The 26147-nt window shown below is 37.0% G+C and overlaps 1 protein-coding gene across 1 annotated transcript in view; it reads left to right on the forward strand.

The window, feature by feature from the left end:
• The window catches only part of Gk (glycerol kinase), a 71885-nt gene that overhangs the window by 14454 nt on the left and 31284 nt on the right, over positions 1-26147 (forward strand). The window contains exons 4-11 of the mRNA XM_033760156.1: positions 13124-13207; positions 16524-16600; positions 18077-18214; positions 19919-20028; positions 20483-20549; positions 22117-22134; positions 23963-23998; positions 24346-24413. Of these exons, the coding sequence (XP_033616047.1) occupies positions 19982-20028; positions 20483-20549; positions 22117-22134; positions 23963-23998; positions 24346-24413 (236 nt within the window). The 5' untranslated portion in view covers positions 13124-13207; positions 16524-16600; positions 18077-18214; positions 19919-19981. The remainder of the gene's footprint in view (positions 1-13123; positions 13208-16523; positions 16601-18076; positions 18215-19918; positions 20029-20482; positions 20550-22116; positions 22135-23962; positions 23999-24345; positions 24414-26147) is intronic.

Raw genomic sequence — 26147 nt, forward strand, 5'->3', positions numbered from 1 at the left:
TGTGTCAAGGGTTACTGAGCCTGCTTCTGAATGAAAAATTAAGCTTATATTTAAATGGATACCAAAGCAACATAAAATCATAAGAATTCACAGTAGAGTTTGACTTTTTTTCCTCAAGCAAAGGAAAGACCTATTTAAGGGAACCTGTTAAAATATAAACCTTGGATTATATAATAGGAGCTTTGGACTCTCTGTGTGTGGGTGTGTGTGCGCACGCATGTGCATGCGCGTGCACGTGCATGTATGTGCATATAGTACTGGGAATTAAATCCATGGTCTTCATATTGAACTGCATCCCCAGCACTTTTTATTTTGATTTTTATTTTGAGACAGTGTGTTACTAAGTTGCAGGCTAGGTTTGAATTTGTGATACTCCTGCCTCAGCCTCCCAGAGTGCTAGGAGTACAGATGTGTGCCACCATTCCCAGCTGGCACTTTGGACTTTGAATTGTCTTTTGTGTGTGTGTGGAACCTGGAATCGAACTCATCGGGACCTTGCACTTGCAAGGCAGTTGCAGTGCCACCTGAGCTAAATCTGCAGCCCTGAATGTCATTTTAAAATAATACAACTAAGTTAGTTGAAGTTATACTTGCAGTAAAGAATTTTTTTTCTTTCTACTGTACTAGGCATCAAACCCAGGGCCTCATGTATACGAGGTAAGGTAAGCATTCTACCACTGAGGCACAGCCCCAGCTCTGTAGTGCAGAATTTAAGTAAATATCCCAAAGTGGTTCTTCATTGTGCTTAATTTACTTTTCTTCCACCAGTATCCCTCTGTACCTCTCTTCTTCTATCCTTTTGAATTATCAATTCAAATGTACCTATTCATACATGAAGAACTTTTTTTCTATACTGAGCTACATATATGATTTGAATGCCTCTTATGTATTTGATATCCTCAGCATTATAAAAGTTGCAAATGTACTGATTGTTTTAGTGAGCATTTTATAATCTAGGTAGAAAGGAGGATATAGTTGATAGTAATGTGCTGCTAAGATGAATAGGCATTAGAACAAATCCATGTCAAGATTTTTAATTTTTGACATAACTTTCATTGTGGAATTTAAATTTCATTTGAGCCTTAATATGTGTTGGATTGCATTAGGCAAAGGGAGAATTGAGGAATAGTGGGAGTGCACTATAAAGATAAAAATGTATATACATATTTTGCAAAAGAGTGATTGATCAGATTTAAGTGTAATTTAACTTGTTTATTTTTGGTATTGGAGATTGAACCCAGGATCTCACGCATGCTAGCCACACACTTTAGAGCAGAGCACATCCCCAACACTTTTTAAAATTTTATTTTGAGACGAGGTCTCAGTAAGTTTTTTAGGCTGGCCTTGAACTTGTGATCCTCCTATTTCAGCCACCTTCATAGCTGGGGCTACAGGAGTGTATTTCCACACCTAGCTGCTGACTTACTTATTTTTAGTTGAGCTGGCAGCAATACTGCTTATTATGTACTAACTGCTATTACTGTAGGATTTTACTAAATGTTTTATCCAAATTATGTAATCTCAAAAGGCCCTGTGATGCAGGTTTACTCGCCTTATTTTATATATTGATTATGGAAAATCCTATAACATGTCCACTGTCATGAAACTTTAAGTTGGAATAAAGCCATAGTTTCAGCATACACAATCTCTAACCCCAAAGCATGTGTTCTAATTAGTATGTGTAGGGGTTGGTGAGGATGCACTGAAAGCCATACATAGAAGTAAGTGTAGACTTGGTAATACTGGGCAGCTTGGGATAAAAGGGTGTTTTAAACACACTGGTAAATTGAGAACTGCTAGAAAAATGTAACAAAATTCTGAGAAACTAAGCAACTACCAGGGCAGTGATAAATTATTGCTTATCCCACAAAGATATCCATAGATTCTGAGAGAAGGATCTGAGATGCTGAGTAGCACTTTCATAGGTTCATGAATGAAGGTAGGGATGAAAAGATAGTGTAAGGGCTTTCCAAGTGTTGGGGTGAATTTTGGTAAAATCCCAGGCTTTGGATTGACACTGTGAAGAGCTAAGTCCTAACAGTAAGGTAAAATGGAATTATGCCAATGTTCTCAGGAACTGAAGCCCAGATTCAAATAATATGATTCTTTGGATTAGGGAGGGCAGGATATGGGGAAAGATAAGAATCAAGATATATTATATAAAGGTACAAATCTCCAACAATAAATGTCATTATATTGTATACCTAAAACGTACCAATAAAATTTTAAAAAAGATTATTTGAGATTGCTCATATAAGTAGCCTAACTTTCAGAAACAGAAGGAAATCCTTTCTGAAGGAAAACAACATCTAGAGTGTCGAGTTGTCTCTAGTTTTTCATATGCAACGTCTAGTTTTCTATCAAAAACTCACATATATATAGAACAAAATAAGTCAGGGGCACGCTTCCCGGTCTCCCAGGCTTTCTTCAGAAATCTGGGTGGAAGCCTCTGTGACCCTGTTAGTATTAGATTCTGCATGCCTATAAAACAGTACCATGTGGATTATGGCAAGGTCGGCTGTCAGCTTGAGCAGAAGCGAGGATCATGGATGCAGCAGCATTTGAGTGCCTCCATGGCAGTACTCGGGGAAACATTCCCTTCTGGGTCCCTGAATTACCAGGGTACCCTGAAGCTATCTTCAGATGAAAGCTTACAGTTTTATACCCTTGAGCCTACAAAGGGTGAGGTCTTGCTGATTTTTTTAAATATATATACTGGTAATTAAACTTAGGACCTTGTGCTTGCCAGGCAGTCACAGTGCCGCTGAGCTACATCCCTGGCACTTTGCTAATCCGTGAGATGCCTTCAAGTCATATTTCCTATTGTTCCGATACAACGTAGTTCACTTCTCTTTAATGCTAATCTTTTCAACAGCTGAGCTCTCTATGTCCCCAACTTTGCACACCCCACTTTCTGGTGAGACTGGAAATTTTTCGAAGGAGTATTTTGCTCCTGATTCTCACTGTAAATCTGGTTGAAAGCAGCCAGAAATACCCATGCCATACCCTGCATGTTGGACTGCATTGAAATTTTCTCCACCAAATTAATTAATCCACTGCCCCAATGTGACTCTCCCACAGTGTCTCAGGACGTGGGCAAAATGTAGACAAATTTTCTGCCAGTGTAACAACACATAGCTCCTAGTCCAACTACCAATGGTGTCCTTATTCCCAGTTGAGCTTGGTTTTTACTATATGCATTTCCATCAGCATTCTGGTCTTTTGAACACTTACTAGAGTCAAGCTCACTTTCTAGTATTCTAGGGCTTCTCTACCTGGCATCTCCAAACCTTTCCAAACTTCTCCTGCAGGCCAGTTTCAAAGGCTCCTAAACCACATGATCAGGTACAGTCACAGCAACAAAACCACTTCTTTGGCACCAAAATTTGACCTAGTCATTTTCTTCTTGCTGGGATGAAATACCTGGTACCCACAAGTTAAAGAGAGGTGTATTTTGGCTCATAGTTTTAGTCTGTGCATGGTCACCTGGCTTCAAGGCAGAAATGTCATGGTGAAAGGGCAGGGCAGAGGAAAGCTGCTCATTCTATGGCAGTCACCAAGCAGAGAGCAGCAAAGGGAGCTGGCAATAGGAAATCACCCTTCCAAGCCACACACCCAATGACCCACCTTCAACAAGGCCCTACCTCCTAATAGCTCAGTTAGCCACTAAACTCATCAATGGATGTACCCACTAATGAGTTTATATAGCCCCCATAATCCAGTCACCTTCCTCATACATGAGGCTTTTGGGGGACATTTTTTATCTAAACCATAACAATAATTCATTGTGTTGCTTAAAATATATTTAGCATTAATATGCATGGTAATAAGTAGCACATGAAAGGAATTCAGGGTAAAATTAGTGTTTTGAGGTTTCTGTATTATCCAGGATGTGTAAGCAGCGAAAGAAGAGAAATGTATAAGTAACAAGTGGATATTTTTTTTTTTTTTGGTTTTTTGAGACAGGATCTCACTATATACCTGAGACTGACCTGGAACTCACTATGTAGCCCAGGCCGGTGTCAAACTCACAGCAATCCTCCTGCCTCAGCCTCCCGAGTGATGGGATTATAGGTGTGCGCCACCACGCCTGGCAAGTGGAATTCTTTTTAAAAGAAGCCAAGAAAGGAAAATGAATCAAGAAGGAAGGACAACTACTATTTAAATCTAAATATAGTAGTACCTCTGTTCACCAACTTAATTTGTTTCATGATCCTGGAAAAGATAACCACATTTGTGTTTGTGTGGGAAAGATGGCCGTGGTTGTATTCATCACCTGATATGGAGTTCGGAAAAGAAAAAGGTTTTTTTTTGGCTAAATGCTTCTGTTTGTGAACCAAATTGTTCACAAACAAAACCAAGGTACCACTGTTTGTTTGTTTATGAGATACTGGGGATTAAACCCAGGGTCTGTACATTGAGTTACATACCCAGTCTCTTAAAAAATTTTTATTTTGAAGCCAGGCGTGGTGGCGCACACCTATAATCATAGCACTTGGGAGGCTGAGGCAGGAGGATTGCCTCAAATTCAATCCCAGCCTGGGCCACATAGTGAGTTTAGGGCCAGCCTGAACTACAAAGGGAGAACCTGCCTCAAAAAAACAAAACAAAACAAAAAATTATTTTGAGACTTGTCCCTGAGTTGACCAGGTCAGGCTGGAACTTTTGATCCTCCTGCCTCAGCTTTCCAGAGTACTAAAATTACATCTCTCCATCCTGATTTGTAGTTAATTTCAAAATGACAGCCTGTCACCATCACCTATAATCTGAGGGAGAGAGAGAGAGAGAGAGAGAGAGACAGAGTGAGTTAGTTGGTGGTGAGTTGCTGAGCTTAGTGTAATGACATTGAATGGAAGAAAAATTGGTAAGACTTTTCAGAGGAAACATGAAACATGTATGTTTATACATTGGATAGGGCATGCAGGTAAAGGAAAAATTAAACTGAGCTGCTAGATTTTCAGCCTGAGATAATAGAAGGAAATTAAGTAATATTTAAGGTATGCAGGGTAATGGGATAGCTTTCTGTTTCAGATGAGGTGATTATTGGACTTGTGACCAAAGCTAATTTCTGAGCCATTAGAAATTAGATTTTAGAAATGTAGACCTGGAGTTCGATAACATAGATGTGATTGCCTCAACTTACTGTAACTGAATTGACCATAGCAATGAATGTAGAATTAGTTCAACAAAAGATTAGGTGGCTTTGTATGTTTCTGATGTTGTGATGACCCCTAAACCTATAGTGACAAACCAGCAGGGCTGGTGCTTGCTTTTGTGGCAAGAAAGCTAAGGATAGGAACTTGAGCGCTAGAAGTAGAAGGGAGGAGACAGAGATGAGTAATTAGTTAGGAAGTAAAGCCAGTAAATAATTGTAAGGACAGATTCTGCCTCCAATTTTACTGTATTTCATTTAGGAAAATGCTAAGATATCATATCTCCATGTAAGTCTTCAGTTAGGAATATCACCGTTACATTAAATCCTTAGCAGCTTTATTGTAAAGCAACATCAGGTGTGATTGCTAGAAAGAGAACCACACCATCACATAAATTTGTCTTTGAGCTCCTTTGGCTTTGTTTGTATCACAGCCTGTGGGTTTATACTCCTCCCCACCTTAGTTTGGTTGAGCTGCTAAAACAAAAATACTGTAGAGTGCTTGACTTATAAAAGTTTATTTCTGACTGTGCTTGAAGCTTGAAGTGTGAGATAGAGATGCCACCAGATCCAGTATCTGGTGAGGGTCTGAATCCTGGTTTGCAGATGACGGTCTTCTCCTTGTATCCTCATATAGTGGAGAACAGAGAACAGGAGCACAAGATTTTTCCTATCCTTTTGCAAGGGCACTAATCCCATTCATGAAGATTTCTGTCTTGTGCCCATCTATCTCCCAAATACCTCCTAATGCCACCAAATTACGGGTTAGGATTTGTTAAGAATTTGGGGACACACAGTCAGTCCATAGCAATCTCTTGGTATGCTTTCTTCCTTCCTCATCTCTCCTGCTTGTAAATTTCTGGCACTCTAGGCCTATTCTTATCTTCAGTGTTCTCTGCCTTATTGAATTGTATAGCTCATGAACAGTATTGCTTATAAACAAGTAAACCACAGGAGCAATTTATATTTCCCATTTTTATATCACCTTCTTGGTTTATAGTTCAAGCACATTTGGTAGGTAATAAATTCACTCACCACCAGTGTAGTGACAGGGAAAGCAAGATGGGAAAATTTTAGGATACCACTGGTGTCCATGCCCAGAGGCTTGCTGAAAAGTGAAATACTGAGAAAGGCTATTTGCCACTGTGCTGTGACACAACCATTTACTATGATGATGTCATTGTTAGATTGACAAGAGCTTTGGGGCCCTGATCTGAAGCAGGCCTGTGGCTTCTTTCCCCTCTACTTGGTTACCTTTTTCTCCCTGATGCTTTTCCTTTTAGCATTTACTTCATAAATATTTTTTTTCAAAGGGTTCCTTCCACTCACCCATTTGTTCAACCTTTTTCTTCCAAATCCAGCTTTTATTAGTGATCTTCATATCCTGTCTTTTAAGTATTAATCAAAAGGGTTTGAAATTTAAACCATATACTAAACTAATGAAGAAACACAAAAATGCCCTATTTCAAATGTAGGATTGAGAGAAGGCTTGAATCAGTGATACTCACATACATTCCTTTTATTGGTGATACCAGTAAAATGCTTTGGCCCAACTAGACTTGCCCAAATGTTTCCCTCTATTGACGAGGCTGGATCACTCACCACTACATTAGAGCAATATGCATGGCCAACCTGGGTATTATGATCCTTACTTTGGTAGCTTTCTATAGAGCACAATTTATGATTTAACATAAAAATAGCATTCATACTAGGCAGGAGTCACTGGTTGAAGACTTTCAGTGTATTAAGGAAAACTACCCATAAGTCCTTTTGGTTTTTTGAGACAGAGTCCCGCTATGTAGACTAGACGGGTATTGAACTCACTATGTAGGCTAGGCTGGCCTCTAACTCATGGTGGTACTCCTGCCTCAGTCTCCTGCCTCAACCTCCCAAGTGCTGAGATTACATGCATGCACCATCACTCCCGGCTCTCCTTTTTCAAATGGTATTGCAAATGTTTTTTCTAAAATGTTAGATTTAAAGTTCCATGTAACACATAACTCATTTTTTGGTTTTTGAGACAGGGTTTTGCTATATAGTTTAGGCTGACCTTCAACTTACAATGTAGCCCAGGTAGGCCTCGAACTCATGGCAGTCCTCTTGCCTCACATCTTCCTGAATACTGGGGTTACAAGCATGTGCCACCACACATAACTGCATGCGCTCTTCACATGACTTTATGTAGAGTGTTAAAACTGTAGCATCAGTCATCCTTGCCCCTGCCTTTTTTTTATAACATACTGGTTAATGCACACTAATGACTAACCTGTCTTGTTATCTGTTGAGAGATCTGAAGGAATCTTGAACACAGATTTTTCTAGAACTGAGTTTTGTTTCAAAGAATGAGGAAAAAAAGCCATAGATGGTAAACCACCTAAAACCCCTAAGCACATGTGGTTGTAATAATAACAATGTGTGCATTATTGTTGTTTCTCTGGAAGCCAAAATATTTTTATTTTTGTGAAATTATCTTTATCAAGCTTTAGTTTTGATTTTTCAAGTCTTATTTTAATGTAGTGCAGAAAAGATATTAATGAAGAAAATATAAAAAGTACTCTTCTTACTCCATGAAAAAATAAAGTTCAGACATAATGAAGCTAACAATGCCAAAAGGACCAATAGAATTAATGTGTCAGGTAACTATGGTATTTAAGTAAAAAGGAAAGAAAGCAAAACAGCCATAGGTAAATAGATATAATGTCAGGAATGTCACTGCCTATCAATTACAATTATTTTTGGAGCTAATTTTATCAATTTTATTTTACATTGCTTTGAATTGTAATTGTTATTGTGAGTGGACTCAGTTTACCAATGAAAAGACACAGACTAGTAAGATAGATCAAGGAACAAAAGCCAATCATTTGCTGTATACAATAAATACATCTAATCCAGAAAGAAATTCAAGTCTTTTATCACACTGTTCTTTGAATGACTTACAGCTCCTTGAATTCTGCATGAAATACTACTGTAGTTTTCAGTGATTGAATTCTTCAACATTGGCTAGTTTAAATAAAAAGAAATTGATTTAGATTTCAACTTTGAGACCTCTAATATTTTTTCCAGGTTTATTCTCCCAGTTCTCGTCTGTCTCACAAAGATCTCTTCACACAATACCTTAAACTCTTTCTCTTTCCTGGGGCAAAACACTATGGTCAGGATCCATTGATTTCTCAGAGGGTTTTTTTTTGTTTTGTTTTCTTGTTTTGGTTTGGTTTGGTTTTGGTTTTTTGGGACAGGGTCTAACTATGTAGTTCAGACTGATCTGGAACTCACTGTGTAGCCCAGGCTGGTCTCAAACTCAAAGCAATCCTTCTGCCTCAGCCTCCCGAGTGCTGGGATTACAGGCATGTGCCACCATGCCTAGCTGATTTCTCAGATTTTTACCATGTTTTTTTTCCACTTTATTAGTACGTATTGGTTATATAGATTAATGAGTTATTTTGGCAGGTTTATACATGCTCATAATGCACTTTAATCTCTTTTTCTATCATTCCTCTTCACTTTCCCCACTAGTTTCATATTTGAGTGGGATTTCAAATGTGCATAACGCATTTTGATCTTATTCTTGTCCTCTTATCATCCTTATGTCCCCTCCCCCCCGCTTCTTCCTTGTGTCTAATAATAGTCTTCCATCCACTTTCTTGTCATCTTTTTAAGATTCTACAGATTAGGGAGATCATGTGATATTTGTCTTTCTTAGTCTGGTTTATTTAATTCAACACAATGTCCAGATACATCCATTTTTCTGCAAATAACAAAATTTTGATTTGTATGGCTGAATACTCCATTTTGTATATATACACATTTTCAATATCCGTTCACCTAGGTTGGTTCCACATCTTGGCTATTGCACTGTATCTCATGCTGCAGTTACAAATGGGTACTCAGCTATCCCTATGGTGTGCTGAATTCAATTCCTTCAGACGTTATCAAGAAATGGTATAGCTGGATCAAATGGTCACTTTTTAGTTTTATGAAAACCTCCATATTGATTTCCATATTAATTTACATCCCCACCAGTGGTGTAGAAGGGTTCTTTTTTCCCCACATCCTTGCCAGCACTTAGTATTTTTTTTGTATTCTTGATGATAGCCATTCCAACTGAGAGAAGATGGAATCTCTATGTAGTTTTGATTTACATTTTCCTAATGGCTAAAGATGTTGAATATTTTTCCATATACTTATTGGCCTTTGGTCCTTTTCTTTTGACAAGTGTCTGTTTAGTCCATTTGCCCGTTTAATTGGGCTGTTTGAGTTTTTGGTGTTCATTTTTTGAGTTCTTTATGTGTTCTACATATTTTAATATATATGTTGCCGAAGCGAGCACTATGTATTCTGCATATTAATCCTTTGTCCAAAGTGTAGCTGGCCAAGATTTGAGACCTCTAATTCTTAATAGCTCTTTTCATCACATTTATGACTATGAATTCATTGTGGCACACTTATATTATAGAGGTGTAATTCTGAATTCAAACTCTGGGTTCAAATCCTAGATTTTGTGCTGCCTTTTTGTTTTTTTTATTTAGTTTATTGGTACTTTTTAGGTATACAGTACAGTTACATTCATCATTGGGATCTTGGACATTTTTTTAAATTGAGTTTATTGGTGCATTTTAGGCATTCAGTAGAGTTACATTCATTATTGGGATCTTGTACCTTTACATGACAGGTCTTGGTTCTCATTTTTTCCCCTTGTCCCTGCCCTCCCTTCACCCCCTCCTCCCCGTCCCATTTACAAACACTTTATTTCCATTTTTTCATTTTCTCCTATTTTTTTTTCTTTTCCCTTATTACCTTTCCCCTACCCTTCCCACTTTCCCTACACCTTTAGCCCCTTTCGGGATCTTGTACCTTTACGTGATGTATCTTGGTTCTTATTTTTTCCCCATACCCCTGCCCTCCCTTCACCCCCTCCACTCTTCCTTATTTACAAAGACTGTTTACCTTTTTTCCTTTTCCTGTATTTTTTCTTTTCCCTTCTTTCCTTTCCCCTACCCCTCCCACTTCCCCTACTCCTTTATACCTTTTCTTCCTATTTCACATTATCAATTATACAATCCTTTTCATTGAGTTTATTGGTACATTTTAGGTATACAGTACAGTTGCATTCATCATTGGGATCTTGTACCTTTACATGACAGATCTTGGTCTTCATTTTTTCCCCATATCCCTGCCCTCCCTTCACCCCCTCCACCCTTCCCCATTTACAAAGACTGTGTCCATTTTTTCCTTTTCTCATATTTTTCTTTTCCCTCATTTCCTTTCCCCTACCCTACATTATCAATTATATAATTTGACTCTTGTTTACACATTTAGTTTTTCACAGCAGAGAAACTATTCACTATTTACACACGTGTGTCCTATTTATTTCACTTAAGAGTATTGCCTCAATGTGCATCCATTTAGCTATCAGTGACTCTAGTTTCTCATTCTTTATGGCTGAGTAGTACTCCATTTTATAGAAAAACCACATCTTCTTTATCCAGTCTCCAGTTGAGAGGCATTTGGGTTGTTTCCAAGTTTTAGCTATTACAAACTGTGCCGCTATAAACATGGGTCCACATATATTGCTTTGGTATTATTCTATTAATTCTTTTGGAAAGCTACCCAGCAGAGGGATGGCTGGGTCAAATGGGACCTGTAATGCTGGTTCTCTGAGGTATCTCCATGTTGATTTCCATAGTGGTTGCACTCCAACCAATAATGGGGAAGGGTTCCTTTCTTTTGCTGCCCATTCTGTGCCTTTTCCCTTAACAGTCAAGCAGGAGAAATTAAAAATGTGTATCTAACTTTATGTACTGAACACACGTACTAATAAAAATAAAAAACGAAGGAATGTCCTGAAAATTGAAAAAAAAAACACAAAACACAAAAAAAAACATGTATGGACCTCATAGGCTTGCACTGAAGATCAGTGAATTGATTCGTGTAGGATATGTAAACCAGTATCTGGCAAACTGTAAGGCTCCAGTGTTGGTTGTAGACACCGTTCCTGAGTGGCCAATAGCCTTCTTAATCCAGTAAGGCCAGTTAAACGATTGGTTTATATATGACACATTTTCATAGGAAAAATGCAGAATCTACCTAGGGCTACCCACACTCAAGTTTGTCTTTGGCATTTTTCTTATTATACAACTAAGAGTTGAAGTAGATTTCAGCCCGTATCCTGTGGTACGTGTGTGCTTGTGCACACACACACACACACACACACACACACACACACACACACATACACACCTATGAGGAAAGAGGTTTGTTTGTTTTTACAATGCTGGAAGTCGAACCTAGTGCCTTTGCACTGAACTACATCCCCGGCTTTTTAAGATTTTTTAAAATAGGAGCTTGTTAAGTCACTAAGTTGCCCAGGGTGGGCTTCACCTCACAATCCTCCTGCCTCAGCCTTCCAGAGTTCTGGAAATGCAGGAATGTACCACAACCCAGCATAGGAAATAGTTTTTAACTTACTTCTGCTTACCTCACTCTTTTCTTTTTTTTTTTGGAGGGGAAGGGACCTGTTTCTCAAAATGTCATCAAGTGAGGAGCAGTCATCAATATAGTCTTTACTCCTTTGCAAATGACCACTTATTCAGCTTAATTAATAACTTCGCACATGATAAAACATAGTAGTTACATATGTTTTATAGTTATTATGTTTTTGAGGGAAATAACCTAATAACACCGTGTAACTGTCAGTAGTCCTTGCTTAGGATGTGTTCCACAGCCTGGAGCCTCTCCTCTCACTTCTTATCAGGACAAACCATCTCAGAAGAGATTTACTTTTTCCCTTTGTTTCTAGCCAACTGGGAAAAATTTAGATGCTTTCAGTGTTTTTTGTTTGTTTTGTTTTGTTTTGTTTTTAGTTTTTATATTGTTTTAGATACTTTTTCCTTGTATTATTATAACTCCAAAATTCATGCAAATTTGTAAGATTCTTTTTACTTTATAATTTTTCTTAGTACATGTTTGTGATACATAATGCATACATTGAAGTCTGTTATTTATTTTTTTATTTTTTATTTTTTTGGTACCGGGGATTGAACTCTGGTCCTTGCGCTTGCCAGGCAGGCCACCGAACCACTGAGCTAAATAAATCCCCAGCCCCTGAGGTCTGTTATTTTAAATACCCTAAAAATAATGCCTTCTTCTGGACTCTTAGTATATCACTAAACTAATGTTATTCCATAGGGATTGAGGCAACTACCTTTTCGTTTACTCTTACAACATTTTTTCAGAACAAACTGAGTCAACCAGACACATAATGGATGTAACTTTAACACAAAGTTTTCCATCATCCAAAAAATTTTAACCTATTCATTTTATTGTCTAGACCTTTTAATTCCAATTTACTTGATCTAGACGAAGGATATACCTTCTAGAAACAGGCTGTATAGTGTTCTGAACTCCCTAGCATCTATTCTTTTTATATTTTTTCCCTAATCATTTTGGAAGTTAGCAATTCCCTGATCCCTTTAGTCATGCTGATCCTTTACTTCCAACCACCCTACCTAGAAAGTGCTTCCTGGGCCATGCTTTCCCAAAGCATCCCATTCATATCTTCTAGCAGATGCCTACAACAGAGATTGTAGTGAGCTCTTGAGCATTCCTTTCTCTCATCCCCTGGGAATGTGCTCCCTCAATACATCATACATCAGTGGTCAAGTGACCAAGCCACTTTTCTAACTAGAATGTGTGCATGTTGCCAGATAGGAAGAGCCGTGCTGAAGAAGCAGATGATTACCTGGTCTTCATCAAATGGAAATACTACTGAAGCAGACATTCAGACCAGACTTCCTGTGTTCCCTTTCTATTTCTTGTTGCTTGCTTTTCTTACACTCACATGTGTAGAAAAATGTTCATTCTGATAAACTTACCCAAGGGATCTACCAGTTCCTAAGTGGTCAACAGGAGTCTATAGACCTTGAATCTGGCCATCTCTAGCATGAATTGCCATTATTTCTCCTAATGCTCCAGCTGCTCCAGTTTCTCCTGGCCCTTCAGTTCCAGTTGCCGTTGTTTCCTCTGGCTCTTCAGTTCCAGCTGCTGGTACTTCCTCAGGTATTGGTGTCCTGGCTATTGCTCACTTCCTAGCCTTCCAACTCAGACATGTTGGGGGAAATTGACTGCTGCTACCAGATCTAGATGTGTCACTTGATTGTTTTCAGAAATTACCTACACGAGGGGCTTAGTCCTCCAGCTTGGGGATCTTCTCTTTGGCTTTTTGTCTCTTATTCTGCAATTCTAATTCTGCTGTCTTAGCTTCTTTAATGAGTTGTCTAATTTTTTTGTTCTTAATTAAATTAATTTTGAGCATTCGTGAATTGCTTGGTAGTGTATCAACCACTGACATTTTTATCTTTAGTAGTTTTTACTAATTGATTCCATGTATTTTAATTACCTTAAAGTCTTTAGCTATAAAAACAAAGTAAATATTTCAACAGCCTCCTGTGATCATGAGATAATGGAAGGAGGAGGATTTTAGAGATCATCTAGTCCAGGATCTTTATTTTTATATTAAGGAAAATAGAAACCAAGAAGGGTAAAGTGACTTGCCTAAGTCATAAAACTTGTTTATGGCAGCAATGTAAAACTTTGGTTTCACATTTCACATCCCGTGTTTTAATCCTTTGTGATGAAGACTTAACTTTGTGGATACCGCTGTTGAATAACTGCAAGCCTTCAAGTGAGGAGAAAAGTAGTAATAGAGTCAAAAATTAATAGTCACAGAGCCACTAGGACTCAGGGAGCCTCCTAATTATTAGTTTTTTTTAGTTTTGTTTTTTCAACAAATGATTGGAATGCATCTAGTATCCTAAAGAACATGCTGTACAAAAGAGAGTGTCAAGTTTTAATATTATATTGGATAACCTGGAGTAGAGAGGCTCAGGCCTTGCCTAGACCTGTAACCAGAATACTACAAGCTAGGGCCTAGATGTGTGATTTCAACATTTTCCCGGTGGTTCTGGTATGATTTCTAAGTAAAAACCACTGGTATGGATTCTCCCACATTTTCTCAAAGTGGAACACTTACTTAAAAGGTGATTTTATGGGCCCCTCTTCCAGACCTACCTACTATCCCAGAATTTGGGGGAATAGCATTCATCTTTAAGCTCCCTAGTGAATGTGTGTCCATTAAAATATAAGAAAATCTTGGTCTAGATGGTTTAAGACAGTAAACAAAAAACCTGGAACAGTGACTTTCAAATGTATTTGTTCATGTCCCTTGATAAAATAAAATATATTTTAATTTTTAAACTCACTAAACCCACCTAACTGAGTTTCATAAATCAATATTTATTTTACCAAGTACATTGGGCTATAATATTTACCATTCCAATATATTCTATTTCATTTTGTAAAGTAGATATCAAAACTCACTAAATTCATTTTTAAAGTCATAGCTCACTGTAGTTTGAAACACTGAGGACTAGAAAGTACTTGTTCATTCTATCACAGATTTAAAACTTTTCTCTCTAATTATTCCTTTTTTCCCAGTTATTCCTGTTAAGCCAATAACACTGGCTAAGGTTGCTTGACCTTAAGGAAGGTCCCCTTTTGTCACAGTCATATAGTATTGCTACTGTGTAAAAACTGGGTTCCCTGATTTCCTGGGCATGGAAGATCTTGCCACCTCCATAATAATGTCACTAATGGCTTGTATCAGTTAGAGTTTAAATAATAGAAAACTAACTCAGTGAAGCAAAAAGAAGAGGAATTCTTTCGTTTAGTGGCACCAGCCATCCAAGAGTAGCTTAGTTTAGCTGCTATTTGATTCTGAACTCAGTATCACCTGGATCTCCCTCAGGTTGGTCTGTTCTAGTATAGTTTCTTACATGGCAGATTCAGATCTCCCTTCAGGAGGGAAGCGGACTCAAGTCACACACTGCCAAACTTAGCTGAGAAGAGAAACTATTGCAGACCAAGCACAAATCTCACCGGGCTATTCAACCACATATCCTCTCTTGAATCAACTATTGGAGTCCAGATCCAATATGGGAGCAAGGGACAGAGAGAGAGTTGGTTTCCTTGAGAATTTAAGATACTGCTTCCAGATGTAAGAAGAGCATATGTTGGGCAACAAATGCAGATCTCATCTAAGGACCATGTATTTTCATGGTCTTCTTTTTGTTTCTGTTTTTGTGGTTGTGATGAGTCTTTTTTTTTCTTGCTGTGTTTTACACCTATGGAAAGTATTATGTCTTTGTTTTTTTGTACCGAGGCTTGAACTTGGGACCTTGCACTTGTGAGGCAGGTGGTGGCACCACTCAGCTAAATCCCCAGCCCTGGAAAATACTATGTCTTGATGTCCTTGATTTAAATCTTATGAGAAATAGCCATTGTCAAAATCAAGCAATAGGGACCTCAGGGGAAAGGATAGTTTAGGTAATTAGAAAGAATTGATTAAAATTCATTACAGGAAAGAATTTTAAATTAAGAGAACAGAGTAATATAGTTAAGAGTGAACCAAACTAGACAATAACTGTAAGCGTTCAAATGTATACTAGGCGACCTGTATTACCTTCTCTGGAGTTCAAACTATGGGCCTGAAGTTTTTCAGGAGGCATCTAAGCACAGTCAGTGTCCTAAAAATATCAAGTGACCTTGGGTAGATCAAAAGTTATTAAAGTTAAGTACAAAACTAAATCTTACAAAGCTCAGTGGATCAATCTTTATTGGTTGCTTCTCAGGATTGATGTATGTGCTATTTAATAATTTCTCTTCCTCAAGCTTTCTGTCATGAAGCAAAACAGATACTGTCGCCTAAGGGTAATTTAGTAATGTTCATCCATTAAAGTGAAGATTTTTTTCCTTTAATGCAGCATAGCAAAGAATGATGACTTTAAAAATTTCTTTTAGGTCTAGTATACTTTGAAAGATTTTAACGTAAATACTCATTTCATACATGTGAAACTAGATATTTTGTTCCTTCAGTAATAAGGTTAGATCCTCTGTCTTTGTCATAGATTGCACCCACGTTTTCTAAAATACACAGTTTATCCTGGCCTATGTATTTGGCACTACCAACCAGCCTGTTTAGCTTTTAGGCCTTCTCTGTACTTGTATGGACTTAGAAGATCCATATTCTCAACATTTTCATAATTGTTTACCTATTAAAAAAACAAATAAAAGCACAAAAGTTTGTATTGTTCTTCTCACATGGTCTGTAATTTTGCATAAATGCTTTAAATATTCCCTATAAATTTATTCTCTTCTAACAATATCCACATTCATTTCTAATTATCTAATTTCTTTAAAAAGCTACAGCATTTTAATTGCTTATGAAGACTAATCGGTCTCCTATCCTTGACAGTGATTTCATTAACTTCTTATTTTATGAAGTTTTTCATATGAATTATTATATTTTGGTCTATAGTGTGGCTTGATCTAAGAACCCAGTCTACCGTTGAGAATCTTAGTAAAAGAATTCCAGGAAATAATAACTTTGTCAAGGTAAGAGATCTCTTCAAAAATATACCAAATGAATGTTTGTTTAAAGAAGAAATTTACAAATTTCACTGAAAAGATTATCTGGGCCTTACATTTATGGGAGAATAATTATTTGATACAATGTATAGAACATTTCCTGCAGACAACTGAGGCCTAATCAAGCCTTACCTTCCTATCTTTCTCTTCCTATGGTCGGTTGAAATAATAATACTCCAAGGTTAACCTGCTGAAAAGGGATTAAATTGTGTCTCAGTGTTTTTTTTTTTTTCTTCCCACAAAGGGACCTTGGTCCTTCAAGTCAAATTATATTTCTGTAAGTTATTTCTTCCATTATTTCTGAGCATTGATCCTTTCTTCCCCTAGGAATACTAGAAAACTTTGAGTTGAGATTCTTAATTTACAGGTTGCATGTAAGTTTTAAATACTGTGGTTTGAGTTTTTTTTATATGAGACAAGAAGGGAAAAGGTTTCACTTTCTATAGTTCAGTGATAAATGAGAATAGGTTTCAGAGAAAAGAAAAGTAGTTGTATTATTTCCATGTATGTGCTTCTTAACTACTTAACCTGATTATTTTTTGTGTGCTGGAGCTTGAACCGAGGGCCTCACGCAAGCTAGGCAAGGGCTCTTCCAATGTGATGCAGTCCCAGACATTTTTATTTGCTTTAGAATTTGAAGACAGGTTAGGGTCTTGCTAAATTGCCCAGGCTGGCCACAAACGTGCAGTCCTCCTCTCTCAGCTTCTCATAGTAGCTGGGATTACACACAGGAATGCAATACCACATTGGGCTTCACTACTTAACTTTAATCAGCCTTCATACAGAAATTGATATTTAGTATAGTAACAGAAGTAAGAGTTGGGCCTGACCCATTCTCGAGGAAGCCTGATAAGCTCCTATGCGTTTCATTTCTACCCTTTAGCCGTTTTTCTGTCTAAACGCCTTCTGTTTGATATATTTGCTGACAGTAGTCAGATGCTTCCTTAGAGCAACTCTGGTTAATCTGGCATGTCTTTTTAGCTCGACTTTACTCACCCTGACTATTTTAATGTGTTATTTGAATATGTATTTGTGTGTAATGGATATTAGTTTATGATTTGACATAGTCTGTGATTGTCAGTAGTTTCATCAATTTCATGAAATGTAAACTGCAGAGTTTGAGGCTAGGTTCTACATATTATAGTAACTGACTGCAAAAGTTAACATCACCATTGTTGCTGTTAAATCACAGGATGTTGTGTTCTTTAATTTTCTCTTCGCTTTGTTACGTGGATGCTCTTTGAACTGCAAACATAATTACTCTGATCTTTGTTCATGAACGTGTGTCATGAGATAGGAATAGTATGTCATAATACAATAGGATTGCCTTTAGGACCATTAACTATTTTGTGATTTTTTTTTTTTTTTAGTTCTTTGGCTTGAAGGTTCAGTTTTCAACTGTTTTAAATTTAATTTGCTGATTGAACTTCCTAACTGTTTTAGTCCAAGACAGGCCTTCCACTTAGCACTTACTTCAGTGCAGTGAAACTTCGCTGGCTCCTTGACAATGTGAGAAAAGTCCAAAAGGCTGTTGAAGAAAATAGAGCTCTTTTTGGGACCATTGATTCATGGCTTATTTGGGTATGTTTGCACAATGTATGTAGAATTCTGGAGAATGTATGGAAAACTTTTTCTGAAATCTTTGAGAGTGCCTTGCTTGACATTTTCTACCAACAGTTCAAACTTTAAGTAGCAGCATTGTTGAGGAAAACTAGCAAAGAAAAGATAGCAGAACGCCTCAGCCTCCATTTTGAGAGAGACACTTTTGACTACTTCCTCTTTATTTTTTCTGGTTTCGTGTCAGTGAAAATGGAGGATAATTACCAAAACCATATCTCATATCTGTTATCTTTAGAATAATTTAGGTTGCCTTTCTTTCTTGCTTATTATACACTTCTTTCCCACTAGCCATTTCTTAGAAGAAATAACAACTTAACATGAGAAAACACCGGGGCTACTTTTATCATTTACTTTAGACATTACACAGCTGTCCCTTATATAATCAAACCATAATATGAAACTAAGTGATAAGAGAAATTTCTTTTAAAACAGTCCTTTTGCCTAAGCTGAACATGAATAAATAAAAAGTAAATGTCTTGTGATGGTTCTCTCTGTCTCTCTCACTACCTCTCTCGCTGTGGTTTTTATTATGGTCATTTTCCAGTGTTTCTAGGAGTAGCAGGAATAGTGTAATAAACATCTTCAGTAGTGAGCAAGATGCAGCGATCTTCTACCTATGGACCAATCTGTACTCGCATACTCTTTCTCCCCACAGATAATTTTAATGCAAATCCCAGACATATAATTTCATTTGTAAATACTTCAGTGAGTTTGTGATGAATTTTATCAACATTCACAAGAATATCAAGGGAACACTGAACACCCTCTCACTTGCCACATCCACAGAGTAGGTCTTTCAGAGAGCCACTTCCAGAAAAAGCTGTTGCCTTTTCTACCCCTCTTTGTATTTGACCAGGGCAGGTTGTGCTTTATGTTCATGGCCAGTTTTCCCATGTGCCAGGCAGAGTTGAATAAGTAGTTCTGAGTATTGCTTTGACCAGAGTGAGCAGGATGTAGGGACTATGAGCTGTGGGAGACTGCAGGGAAGACAATTTGGCTGTACCACATGGTATATTACTTATTGAATTTTTAGTTCCTTTTTTACTTCTTACTATTTCTGCATATAGGAAGGCATCATTGCTTCCAGTTGTGGTGGTAGGGTGATAATTCAGAGAGTTTAAAAATCTGCTTTCTGGACATGTGCTTCACAGCCCAGTGTCTGTTGTTAGAAAGGAAAACACACTCACACACACGCGCGCGCGCATTAACAACTCAGATTTCTCTAAAATCCTTGGGAGGCAAACATTTCCATTTATTTCACCTAGCCAAATTTAATGAGACTGAATTTTCTAAAAGCAAGATGAATACATAACTGATATTTTTGTTTGTTTGCGCACTGATGAACTAGAATTGGCTTAATAAGATAGTCACTAAACACATGTAGCTATGAGTACTGGAATGCATTCAGTCTGAATTGAGATGTGCCATGAGTATAAGATGCACAATGATTTTCAAAGACTTAGCACAAAAAAGGTAAAATGTATCAGTAATAATTTTTATATTGCTTACATGTTTAAATGATCTTTTGGGTGAAATAAAAGCATTTATTAAAATTAGTTTCACTTATTTGTGTTTATGTACTGTGTAATGTCCATGGCCCTTAACAGTATGTAAATTTAATTGGAAATAAGTACAAATTTAACTTCTCCTTTTTATTCTGTCTAGAGTTTAACAGGAGGAGTCCATGGAGGTGTTCACTGCACAGATGTAACAAATGCAAGTAGGACAATGCTTTTCAACATTCATTCTTTGGAATGGGATAAAGAGCTCTGCGAGTGAGTTGTGTTTTATACTAAATATAGTTTCCCCTGTATGTTATTTATTTTTAACCTAAATCTTACTATTTTTAGATGTCATTGGGGCACCAATATTAAACTGTTGATATTTCAACCGTATATACAAGTCTTTGTTTTGTAGTTTTTTAGGAGGGACTACTATTGTATATATAATAAACAGGACAAATTAATTATTCTTCATGGCTCAGGTTTCTTTTTAAAAGAGTACTTTGGTTTCCATGTGTGCTTTTAAATTTTGATTGCATAAAGGTAGAATGTTAAATATCCAAGTATCCAAATATGATCTTCTGGTACCTATATTTAACTATTATTTTTAACTCTGCTTAGATGCATCCATCTTCTAATTCTTAACACATTTGCCTTTGATTACATATAAATATTTCTAGAAGTTTGTTTAGAACAGTGTTATATACTCAAACTTACTGTTTTTCAGATTTTTTGGAATTCCAATGGAAATTCTTCCCAATGTCCGGAGTTCTTCTGAGATCTATGGCTTAATGGTAAAAAAAAAAGAGTTGGGGAGAGTGCTTTTTAAAAAAACATTACCAAGCTGGGCGTGGTGGCACACGCCTGTAATCCCAGCACTCGGGAGGCTGAGGCAGGAGGATCGCTGTGAGTTCGAGACCAGCCTGGGCTGCACAGTGAGTTCCAGGTCAGTCTCAACAACATAGTGAGACCCTGTCTCGAAAAACTAAAAAAAAAATTACCATTCAAAATTCACCAGTCAATTTTATCACATTTTAGAGTTTGAAATTTGTGACTTTGCTATGAATGTTTGTAGTATATAAAATAAGAATTTAGTACTTAGTAGTAGTATAGCTAAAAACCTTGGACTCCTTTCCAATTGGTTTTATACTTATAAACTTTAATGAGTTTCTCTTTGAGTATTATTATTTTTGAGTAGTAACAGGATAACCTGACTCTAAATGGTAGTGTGGCAATGTTTGAGCTATTTTATTTTTTAAATTCAAATAGCTGTTTTGTATCTGTGATGTCTACCTTTTAAGTTAGAACAGTGACTGTTCACATTTTTTTTTCTCATTGAGTTTATTGGTACATTATAGGTATACAGTACAGTTACATTCATCATTGGGATCTTGTACCTTTACATGACAGGTCTTGGTTCTCATTTTTCCCCTTGTCCCTGCCCTCCCTTCACCCCCTCCTCCTCTCCCCATTTACAAACACTTTGTTTCCATTTTGTCATTTTCTCATATTTTTTTCTTTTCCCTTATTCCCTTTCCCCTACCCTTCCCACTTCCCCTATACCTTTAGCCCTTTTCTTCCTATTTCGCATTTCAGTTATATCATCAGTATCTTATGTACCATTATAGTTTTTCACACCAGAGAAACTATTCAGTATTTATACATGTGTGACTTATTTGTTTCAGTTAAGATTATATCCTCAGACTGTTCACATTTTTAATGGTGTTCTTTCTTCTGTTGAATCTCTAATTGGCAAACCATTGTCGGCCTAAGAAAAATTTAGCAAAGAAACCAAAAGCAGAGTCTGTTTCTAAATTGGGATGGCTAATTAGGTTGATTTCTATAATGGATGTTTTTATTATTGCTTTAATGAAACCCAAGAAAAAAGTAATTTCAGTAAAACATATGCTTAGCATCATTGAGACTATGTGGTCAAACATCAGGAATGAAAACCTCTAGGAGAATTTGACTACAAAAATCTAGAAAGAATTTAAGTTTGATATAAATTTCAAAATATTGTATAGAAGTTTTATGAAAAATATATTAGAAACTCCACTTTTAGTGTTAGTAATAATAGGTAAACACTGTCCTCTAGGTAAAACTTGATCAAGATTTTTTAACAATTTCATTTGTGCTAAAGCTTTATAAAACAACGTGGAATTTCATAAAGGTGGCACAGTCACTGTTTATCTATAATAAAAGTGCTTTGATAATTTCATAGCCATCACAAATGGACTTGAGTCAGAGAAGAACTATTGTTGAGAAATGGTTTCAGAGAATGAGGGACGAAACTGGTTTAGTTTTCTCTTGCATTTAAAATATTATGCTTCTGTCCCCCTTTCTCCCCCTTGCTGACTATAGAAAATCTCTCATAGCCTGGTGAGTAGGTTTGCCCACCAATTATGCCACCCATTTATTTGAAAAAGATACAGTGCATTTCCATTTACTTTTAGACAAGCAGAAGTCCATTTACTAAATAGATTCATGACCCTTCAAAATATTATAAGCTCTATTTAGTGTTTAGCTTTTTTTAAAAAAGCTTAATCTTATTTGCTCATTTTATTAAGTATTCCATGAGAATGAGAGTGATGTTTCTAAAAGAAAAGACTTAGTTTCCTAGAATGCTTCTGATATTACCTGTTACAAAGTACAGTTATGTGTGCTTTGGGCTGTAGCATAATAGGGAAACTAGATGAGAGCTTTTAAATGGCTTAAATATCTATCTTAAATACATACTGGCCAGCCTTTCAGACCAGTTAGTTGGAAAAGCACTGTCACTTTTTCTGCATGCTTCACCAGAGGATGCTCCAGAAATCCTCCAGAGGCCCCTCTCCCGTGAAGAAAATGAGTGCTATAAATTTTACATGCCTGACCGAACACAGTAGATCTTGCTGAGAGTTTGATAATTTCCAAAGTATAAGCACATTTCTTAGAGTATTTAAATATATCAAGATATAAAGTCCTGGGTGTAGTTCAATGGCAGAGTGCGTGCATATCATGTGCAAGGCCTTGGGTTTAATTCCCAGCATTGATAAAAAAAGCCTCTGAGTTTCCTATTCATTCACTTTAAGAGTTTTTTTTTGTAATTCAGCCTTTACTTAATATCCAGGTTTTCAAAGACTATATATATATATATATAAATAAAAAGCAAATCTTGAGTTAACCAGAAAATATGAAAGAAATAAAATACTACTAGGTACCTAGTGGGAATTTTCTATTTTGTTAAGGGCTTCCACGTGTATACTTTTATTTCTTTATCATTATAGTTAGATGATGCAGATTCTTTCTGCTCTTACCTTCACTTTCACAAGGGTGCCCAAAGCTCCCTGGGCCAAGGAGACTTGCTCACAAATGTGAGGCAGAGGAGCTCAAAGCTTTAATTTGGTGTTCTTGGTATGTCACCATTACTTTGGGAATCATTGGCCCTAACCCCCCTGATTCCTCAAAATTGGTAAAACTTGCTTTGTGTTATAGGTTATTTTTGTTGTTGCTGCTTATTTTGTTTGTTTTTGGTAGTACTAGGGATCGAACCCAAGGTCTTGCACATGCTAAGCAAGAGCGCTACCACTGAGCTACACCCCTAACCTTAGTGTATATTTCTTAAAAATTAAGTTTATAAACTCCACAGTTAGCTACTTAAACCTCATTTTTCTTCTAAAATGTTGGCCATATTAATCAAAATAAAAGCCATTGTTCATGACATAGATTAGCTGTTACTTATTTAGATTCGAAGCATGAAGTTTGCTATGAACAAATATTCAATACCTGAACACTCTTGTTTCTTAATTAAGAGCAGCTTGACTAAAAAGAAAAGTTGATCAAATGCAGCCTTTCCAAAAAATATATTCCATGCTGGTTTGCTAGTTATATAAAGATATGTAGTCATTTCATGTAGCAAGTAAATGAGTTACGATATGGAGAGGTTTCAGCAGCCTGCTTGTGGCCTAACACCAACTAACCAGAAATAGATTCTGTGTTTCCCAACTCCCAGTCCAGTGTTCCATGTTCATTCTCCAGTATCATGTCTCTTGTCATTCTAGGAATACTTCTAGTATCTGTCTCTGTACCACTCATGTAGTTGAAACACTTGCTTTGTCTTGACTGCTCATGTCCTCTGGCACGTTGCACTTTGTGTTCATTCCCGTTGATTATGTTAGTAGAGCCAACGTTTGTGACTGTTCATAATCCTTTTTAAAATTTTTATTAGAAAGCTGGGGCCTTGGAAGGTGTGCCAATATCTGGGGTAAGTTTCATCACCAAATATCTCCATGCCACTTCCCTATCTCCGCCCTATGTTGTAACTTTCCTCCTCTATCTTAATCATTGAGCCCCTTCCTAAACTAGAAAGGATAGTAAGAGCAACAAAACGGACTGATTTTGTGTTCTTATGTGATGTAGTATGGGTTATTGAGGATCTTTTGAAGAAATTAATCCTCTCTCTTCCCATACCTGTTGTCTTTTGGGGTAATAACAAATGGGGAAATGGCCAAATGGAAGAAATATAAGGACAATTTATTCCTTAATAAATAGAATAAGAAAAGTAAATCCTTATGAAAAGGAAATTAGTAGTGATGTCATTTATGTTTTCAGTGTTTGGGGGACCAGTCTGCTGCTTTGGTAGGACAAATGTGCTTCCAGGATGGACAAGCCAAAAACACGTAAGTTTAAAAACAAACTTCAAAACTAATGCTCCCTTGTGTGTTTCTCCCCTTTGGTGCTTTGATAGAAAGCTTTTGAAGTTCATCTAAGCCAGAAATCAATAGATTAATCATACCAGTATGGATATACACATTTTATTTTACCATTTTTTTTATCTCCTTCAAATGAAATACACCGCACCATATGTAAACACACAGATGCAGCTTGTTTGTTTGGTTGATTAATTGGCTTTTTTGAGACAGGGCCTCACTATGTAGTTGAGACTGACCTGGAACTCACTATGTAGCCCAGGCTGGTCTCGAACTCACAGTGACCCTCCTGCCTCAGCCTCCTGAGTCCTGGGATTACAGGCGTGAGCCACCATGCCTAGCCAGATATAGCTTGTAATGATCTCAATTTATAAAATTCCTAGCCTTTTCCACTCCAGGAATTATATTTTGGTTCCAAATATTATTGCCTTTTTTGAAGAGAGATACTGAGAGCAGGAGGGACAACTAGGAAGAGGTGAAGAAGAGTCATGATTTGAAATACAGTTTTCAGCATGTAATTTCTGTCCCAAGTTTTTCTCACCATAACAATGAAGTCATTTTTATGGTATCTTCAAGGTTGTTTCTTAACCCAACTCTTTCTCCTTTCATTTTTTATTTATTCATTCGTTTATTTTTGTGTTACTGGGGATTGAACTCTGGGAGCATTGTACTACATCCCCAGCCTAAACTCTTTATTTTGAGATAGTGTCTCACTAAGTTGCCAGCCTGGCCTCGAACTTGAGATCCTCTTGCCTTAGCCTCCCGAGTAGCTGAGATTATAGGCATGTGCCAGCACACCTGGTGCTTTTCCCCCCTCTTATCTGCAGTTTCTCTTCTGACAAGAAATAGAAAGAAGTAGAAATCTGAGCATTTTTCTCCTAATCTTCTTACTACCTTTCATTCAGCCCTGTTTCTAAAAGAGTAGTGAGAAGATGACTCCCACTTTGGGATGAGAAAACTAATGCTCAGAGAGGTCAAGTGCTTGCAGAAGGCCATAGCCTTGATTCAAAGGCAGAGCCACATTTCAGGCTTAAACCTTCTGATTCTGAGTTTGGTGTTCTTTTTTTCCTGTTATATCATTAACTATACTATTTGTGGCTACTCTTGTAAACATTAAAAAAAAAACACCAATCACATATATTATATGCCCCAAAAGCTAAAATAATACTGATAATTATAGCACATGCTCAGCCAATGGCTAATGTATAATACATCATGTCCCATGTATTTTAGACATGATATCATTTAATCCTATACAAATCCTATTATTCCCATTTCATAGATCAATTTTTTTAATATCATGCAGCTGGTAAGTGGGAGATATTATTTGCACCTGAATTCCTCTCATTCCTTAGTTGGGGCTCTTTACCTCTTTATTTATTGTCCCTATGTAGGGGAAGTTTCCATAGGCCTGGCAAGAGAGTATATTTAATAGTTCTTATGAGGGTTTCCTAATTCTCACATGAATTACAACTTCAGTGATTAAGTCCTTTTGTGAATAATGGGATATTAACATTTCTAGAATGTATGTTCTTTGTAGTCTATCAGGGTCAGCAGTGCTCATGTGAGAATGTGACATAATTTGGGAATTTATTGGGGAGAAGGGATATGAAAATTCTTCATAGGTCATAATAACCTGAGGTTATGGGAGCACTTTAGTCAGCATGAATAGGGGAATGTATTCTTTGAATTTGGGTTCCAGGC

Source organism: Fukomys damarensis, unplaced genomic scaffold, assembly GCF_012274545.1.
Source record: "Fukomys damarensis isolate Sample0158 unplaced genomic scaffold, DMR_v1.0_HiC HiC_scaffold_39, whole genome shotgun sequence".
NCBI classification, from domain to species: Eukaryota; Metazoa; Chordata; class Mammalia; order Rodentia; family Bathyergidae; genus Fukomys; species Fukomys damarensis.